The sequence below is a fragment of the Stegastes partitus genome, unplaced genomic scaffold (assembly GCF_000690725.1).
Source record: "Stegastes partitus isolate 25-593 unplaced genomic scaffold, Stegastes_partitus-1.0.2 Scaffold21, whole genome shotgun sequence".
NCBI lineage: Eukaryota > Metazoa > Chordata > Actinopteri > Pomacentridae > Stegastes > Stegastes partitus.
In genome coordinates, this window is record NW_007577752.1 from 357213 (window position 1) to 364781 (window position 7569).

The 7569-nt window shown below is 40.0% G+C and overlaps 1 protein-coding gene across 1 annotated transcript; it reads right to left on the reverse strand.

The window, feature by feature from the left end:
• Positions 1 to 553: 553 nt before the first annotated feature.
• On the reverse strand, positions 554 to 2173 carry LOC103366342 (uncharacterized protein C11orf96 homolog). The gene has a single exon (XM_008294044.1). The coding sequence runs from the start codon at positions 1782 to 1784 to the stop codon at positions 1404 to 1406; it is 381 nt and encodes a 126-aa protein (XP_008292266.1). The 5' UTR covers positions 1785 to 2173; the 3' UTR covers positions 554 to 1403.
• Between the last annotated feature and the right edge of the window lie 5396 nt (positions 2174 to 7569).

Here is a 7569-nt window from a genome sequence, read left to right on the forward strand (position 1 = left end):
AGCACTTTTCTCATGTTGTTGTGGCTGAGTTTGCTGATGAAAACCTGACATTACTAAAAGTACGTCACTAGCCAAAGAGGCACACAGCAGACACAGGTCAAGTACTGAGTGTTTATATACTGTCAGACATGAGCTTATCTTAACAATAACACTGGAGGTGGGCAGCTGCTTAAGGTTATATCCCACTTCCAACTCTTCCTGTATTTATCACAAACCTTTCTCATGGATTGTATGTCTTCTGTCACACATGACCTTTTTGGTTCAATGACATTTCCTTAAACACATCATCTTGGCACTGAGACTTACAGATCCTTGCACCTCTTGTCATTGTTTTCCTGTGTTAGTTTCTGGCTTTTTTAAAATTTAAATGTTATTTTTTTACGGTAGTTGATTGTAAAGTTCAGAAAGGTTGAAGCAAATATTAGCAAAGCTAAAGACAAAACTGTCACATTTATTAATGAATATTGCTCAGCTCATTATCCTCTAAAGTACACCATTTTGGTTGTATGACTGCACTTCCTAAACAGAAATGAAATCAGAAAGTGACTCAAAATACTTGAAAATATTTATTAAAGTACATATGACAAACATTGTAACATATACATATAAAGCAAAACAGATCAAAGTATAAAGGTTATCATTTTCTTTGAAAGTCGAGGTGACTTTAAAAGTCAGAAAGAGCCATAAAATATCACATCTACATCTTCACTTGGTTATGAACAAAATAAGAGAATAAATAAAGAATTTTAGAAAGGCAATGTTTTGCTCAAGAGCTGAAGCAAGAGCAGAGATTTCATTGATTGATTGAAGCTGGAAAACAAAAGCTCAAACTCTTGACAAAGCTTTGTAGCGGTACTCTACTGCCTCAGTGACGGCCAGGTCACTTTTGATGCTCAGTACTTTGCTTAGTCAAAGCATTTATAGTGTCATAAGTCACAATACTAACATTATTCAACAGTCCTTTGCTATGATGACTGCACAAGTAGAAAAATCTGGATAGAATCAAAAAGACATATACAACTTAAAAATGGAAAAATATCAACTATTTTTCATCTTTCAAGTTTTTCTCAGACATCTACAGTAGAAAAGGAATACATTTGAAGAGAGGTGTGTTCAATACCGTGTCATCTGCTACGTTTATACTCATCCTATCTGTACAGCAGTATAACCAGCCTGTGGTAGAAACCTTTACAGATATGTCTGAAGTGCAACTTCAAGAACTATACTGCACGTTTACATGTTAGTATATATTAAAAGCAGACTTCTGTATGACAGCAGCAGCTCACACACACAGGCAGGCTGGCAGACAGGCCAGTTTGGTTCAGTTCGGTTGGCCTCCTTTTGAAGCGGCGTCGAGGAAAAACAAGGAACATGAATTCCAGGAGTAGAGCTTGTCCGAGTTCTCACTGGGTGGAGTCGGAGTCACTGGAGTCCAGGCTGGCTTGCGTGGGTGTCGGGGTGCAGCTGTGATGGGCAGCCGGTGGGCAGTGGAGGGTCTGTGTGCTCCGCCGCAGGTTCTCCAGAGATTGCAAGAAGGAGCGGCGTGCCCTCTCCTCCTCCAGGGGTGAGGAGCCTTCTTCTTCTACCTCTGCAATCTCAGCAAAGGTGACAGGCTGTGTTTTGAAGCGAGCCTCACGAGGCCGGCGGGAGCGACTCTTGCCCCTTGCAGGGCACTTGGGGACAGGCAGCTGCTGAGGGAACTCCTCCATAGCTGAGGCCATAAGGTGAGCCGGCAGGACGTGGAAGCCAGAGGCCTCCATAACCATCTGACGCACTGCAGCCATGGTGGAACAGGAGCTCAGGGAAATGAAATCTAATTTTAAAATCTAATTTAACAGCAGGTGTAAAAACAGCAGAAAAAGTAGTATTTTACTGCTCAGAGTCAGTCTCAGACTTGTCCTGTTTTGCTCTTTCTGGTGCCTTGTCCTATCTGATGAGAAATCTCTGTCTCAGGAGCCACAAAGCAAGAGTCCATCCAAAGTCGAGCCAAAACAAACACTCCACAAACCTCCAAGTCCAGGCTCACTGACAACTACCAGTCTTGAAGAAATAATTGTTTTAAAACTCTTCTCTGATCAGCCTCTGCTCCTCAGCCCTCAGTGTGTTTCAGCTGCTGGTGCCTGCTGTCACTTCTCTGCCTCTCGTGTTGTGTGTGAATCTCAGTCCGCTGAAGCTAATGCCACAAACAGCTCCAGGATTCTCTTTTATAGCAGCTCACTATCCACTCAGCCTCTCTCTCTCTCTCTCTCTCCCTCTCTCCCTACTCTATGTATTTGCCAGGTCCCTCCCACTCCCCTCCTTCCCTCTCAGTCATGGTTCCGGCCTTTGTAGCAGTCAACTTCTCAAAATAAACACATGAGACTCTCTGTGAGTGCTGAGTGAGGGGGCTTTGATGGATTTGTAGTAGGGGAGACACATGTAGAGAAAGAGGGAAAGAAAGGCATCTGAGATAGACTTGGAGACGTGAAGGAGAGAAAAGAACCAGACCAAATGCTGTGAAACTCATATGCTACAACAAGTTTTACATACATTTATTTAACTGATGTCATTTTTTTCTTGTTTTAGGCTCCTGAATTGGCACTGCGTGTAAACACATTGAGAGCCACAAGAAACCAGAGTCCTTGTAGGTGTACACGTACCTGGTCAATAATGCCAGCTTCTAATATTTCACTAGCCAGTTGCTGAACTTGCTTAACTTTGGTCTGTTCAGGTAGACACACTATGCACACAGATGCACACTCTGTTCACTCAAATGAAACATGTGCCTAAAAAGGGTCCTCGCGCCTTTTCCCCAAACTCAACCTGGCAAGTGTGTCTGGCTGGAGGCGAAGTGTTCATAGTGTATACATGTAAACATGGCCGCAGGAGGGACAAATAATGAAAGTTATAACAGCCCCTGTGTTGGTACAACAATCTAATCTCTTATCTTGTGTGAGCCGCCCATGTGTATTTGCACACACATATCAATAACAGACTAAATGTATAACAACCAGCAGACAAATCCACAAGGATTGCATGTCTTTACTGGAAGAAACTACATCACCCAGAAGAAACCGAGACACACACAGGGAGCAACACGTGGGTCAGATGTAGAGCAGGACATGTTTGCATACAGACTGCTGTGCCAACACCAGTTGACATTGTCAACTACAATGATTGAATTAATACTATTATTATAATCACAGACTATTAAATTAAAACTCTGTCTGCCTTTGGCATTAAAAGTTACCATGTCAAATGTAGCAGGAGATGTTGAGTTATATATGCCACTATATATATATACATATATATATATATAAAGTAAAAAACAGACAACAACAAAAAAACACATTTTCTGCATAAAAGTCTGCACCTCTGCAGAGATTCAAGGAAATGAGGAGTCACAAAAAACAGCTTGTGAACAGTGTTTACTTAGGCATTTAAAAATGTTTTGTCCAGTCTGACTGAAGGGAAACAGAAATTAGCAGTTTGCAGTTAGCCACTTTGCTAACTGTATTAGTTTTTACCTAGAAAGCTAAGCTTTTTTGTCTGGCTGGTCTTGGTCATTTCTTCCAATTGATTTCTGTGGTTAGCTTTAGTTAGAACTGGAAACAAAAATTAAAAATGATTATAGTACAGATTGACTATGTTTGGATAGTTGCAGGGAGCTCAAGCTACCTGCTCCTCTAAACACCATTCACAAGCTGTTTTGTGTGAACATTTAATCACCTGAATCTCTCTAATGATGGTGAAAAGTGCAAACTTTACACATTAAACGTAGAGTTACAATAGCCACATTAATGGAAGATACATTCGGTTGAAGTAAAGCAGTTTTTTTTCTTCATGTGAAGGCTTTCAGAGTTTGCTGGCATCACAGATGGTGCCAGACAGCACTGACACCCAGGAGACATTTGGAATCCTTCACATTTACCCCACATTACAACCAGAAACCCGACAGGCTGCACTGCTGTGGCTCAGTGTATAACTTTCTGTGTCCAACAAAGTACATTAATTAGTGATGTTTACATGTACGTCTTTGATTGTCTGGATTATGATCTTTTCTCACACTGAAGCCATAATGAATACAAAAAAAACCAGAGCAAATTTAATAAAGACAGGAAAAGACAAACATCCATGAAGATGTTATACACAGTTCAACCCACTTGGTAAATGCTACTGTCCGCAAATGAGCTGGGAGTCCTGCCTCAAATCACCCCTACATTTTGTTCCTTTTTTTTACCATGTTTTTTTAAAATGTTTTGTCAGTTCTGATTAAGTATATAAAACCTATGGTCAATACGACAGCAAAAATATATGTATGTGTTGAAAACATAATTTTGAAATGCGGTCAGTTTCGGTACATAATTATACAATAAATGTGTATTGTGCTCAGATGGAATGGAGAGAAGTCCCCTCAATGCATGCATTTGAGCCTGATTTTAAAGTTGGGTAATTATTCCATCATCTGGAAATCCCAGAGGGTCACACAGGAAGCTCAGCCTTATATGTAGTCAAAGTCACAGCAGACAAGTTAACAGAAACAGAAACACCACAGATGTATCATCCCAGTCGACATGTCACGTCATTTTAACTGTACGTGTAATGACTAAATTTGTCAGTGTCACTGCTGACGGAGGCATATTTGGGTTGGTGTAGATTGGCTGCTTTGGTTACATTCTCACAGAAGCTGACAGTTTTTTTCTTCCACATATACAAAGATCAGATGTTTTGATATAATGTGGCATAGCTGTGTGAGTTACATTTTCTCAGTTCTGGTCTGACATATCAAAGCACCTTCCTGAGCCCATTTCTGACCAATTTGAACACTCATGAGAACAGAAGAGGAAAAAAACAGGAGTAGAGACTTGTTATTTCATCATCTGTGGAAAACGTCCACTGGCAGTTTCACTAAACCTGTCTTGAAAAAAGTGATACAGTATACAAAAAAGATGCAAAAGAAAAGATGCTAAAATCACACACTTTAAGCATCTTTTGTTATTATATGAAGTTTCATTTATGTTTATTTATCCTGCTGTCTCTCTGCAGAGATGGTTGCTGTGGTCACAACTGTTGCTGTCATGTACAGTAAATCATTGAGTAAAATCCAGTACTGATGCACAGAGAGAGGATAGTTCATTGCCAGAGCACTCCTCCTGCCTCAAACGAGACTGACAAATTAACAGAAATACACAGTGGTATTATAAAAATATACAATAATATATCTTTTCTACTAAACCCACATCTATTGTGATTACTAATATGTTCATTCAGATTATTTATTATGCTGTCTCCTTAAGGATGCTTTAAACTATAATGAGATTTATGTAAACAAGAGATGTGAGGCACAAATTAGCTTGTCACTGCTGATGAAATGGTTGCTAGCATTACAAAACTAAGAGGATTAGGACGATAGTCATAACACACACACAAAGCAACATAAAATGACCTTTTTAAATGCACATTTAAGAAAATAGGATGATCGGTAAGTCAGTGACACATATCAACTAGCCGCATCATGGCCCATTACTGCAGTCAATGTGACAGTGGGCAAGGCAACATGTACACAAACAGCAGAAAGTCAGGGGCAAACCTGAGTATCATCCACACTTACTAATATTAACTTGTACTATCACCAGCAGTGGAATCCACATCATGTATCGTGCCATCAGTTGCACTGGGGTGACAACTATTTTGCATTTTGTAGGTGGACCTCATGGGCTTTCCTTCACTCTGGTCGCAGAGCTTTCAGAAGTGACGTTACAGCTTAAAACAGCTCCCCTGTTTCGTCATGCATTCCTGTAATGACACCCCAGGAGAGTTAGACGGACACCAGGTCATCCTGTTTCCTTCCTTACGCAAACACACACCCTAGCAAACACACACACACCCTAGCACACACACACACACACACGCACACACACACACACACGTCAGGATTATAAGTCGTAGTTGTGAACTTGCAAACACCCCCTTTATCTATTTTGAGTAGATCTAAGGTCAACCATGATCAAGTCAGCAGGTGCCAGTCAAGTGACATCACATGACAGTTAACACTATGTGTGTGTGTTACAGGAGGTGAGTATGTGTGATGTGGGAGTGTCTACGCAGACACATATGTCGCATATCTGATCCTCAGTTTGTATCATCACTTATGTTTAGCGTACATGTTTACAACATGCTTGCAGGGAATGGTTAGTGTACTGAGCAGGAAGCTAGTAGGTCAAGAGCTGCATGTGCGTGTGTGTGTGTGTGTGTGTCCTTGGGGATGATTTGTTTTCCTAAAAGACAGTGACAAGGCTGCATGTGCTGGACACAAGGATGAAGTTTGGCAAAAACAATTTTCAGAAAAAAACCTCTGGCTTGCACTTGTCTTTAAATCAGTTGTCTAAATGGTATAATTTGAAGTAGAGACATTAGAGTAAAGCAACTGTCTTTAAAAAAAAAACACAGTACAGCTTAGAAAATGATCTGATTTCCCATTTTATCATTGCTTTTAAAATTGACAGTTTTTTTCCTATTATTTCAGAACCCTTAAAATTATTTTGGTGGCATCAGTTTATGTTTGTAGAAAAGTCTGAAAATTCACCCATATTGTTCTGAACAAACTTGTCTATTTTATTATACAGGGGTCATTAAAGTCAGATTTTTAAAGGCAAAAAACATCAAAAGAAGTTATGTAAAAGGTAGAAACAAAACAAAAACACCAGTGGTTTAGCCTCTGTGGTCCTTTATAATATAACAGGCTTGTTGGATGGACATTGTACATGTTGCAGCTGATCAGTGCATCAGTGCTGCCTGTCATTGGTGCACGGTGGTCTAGTCAATACTTTGCCTTGCATATACAGCTAGATCTTACTGCTAACGAAAGCCAGGATATATCATATCACAACTACATCATGATGTATCCGCTTTTTAGAATTAAACAAACACTGTTGCACAGGTCATCATAGGTTCTGACACTCTCTACTCTGTCCTGTATAATGTGTCCAACAGCTGATGGCATTTCGAGGAGAATACTTCCAGCAGGGAGCAAGGACAGAGGCAGCTGAGAAATAATCCTCTACAATCCTCCTCTTGATTACCTGCACCAGCCTGGTCACACGCCGCACACAAACACACACCTGAAACAGACGGCAATAGACTCTTACCAACAAGACAGTCGATTTGGGTTAGGGTTATACAATACTGTATATTGATTACATGCTAGATCGACAGCAATATCTTTTTGTGAAGGTGTTTATGAATGAAAAACTCCAAATCAGATCTTATCAGTGATACAATGTGTATATAAATATCACAGTCCTGGTTATAAAACGTGGCTCAGCTTTCACTGGATTGCACTTCATTAGTGTGTATGTATGTGTGTGATGGGTATGTGGTGGGTAGAGTTACAAGGCTAAATGTAAAGTTTTGGTTTAGGCACTAACAATACTTTGCATAGCTAGCACAGCAGTAGAGATACATGCTAAGACTAGTATGTATAATTTATATTTATATTTTTATATTTGTTTGATGAAGCAACATTTCATTCATAGCTTAGACATACTTTAAGAAAGGAAGAACATAGAGCAGAAAACAATTATTTGCAGA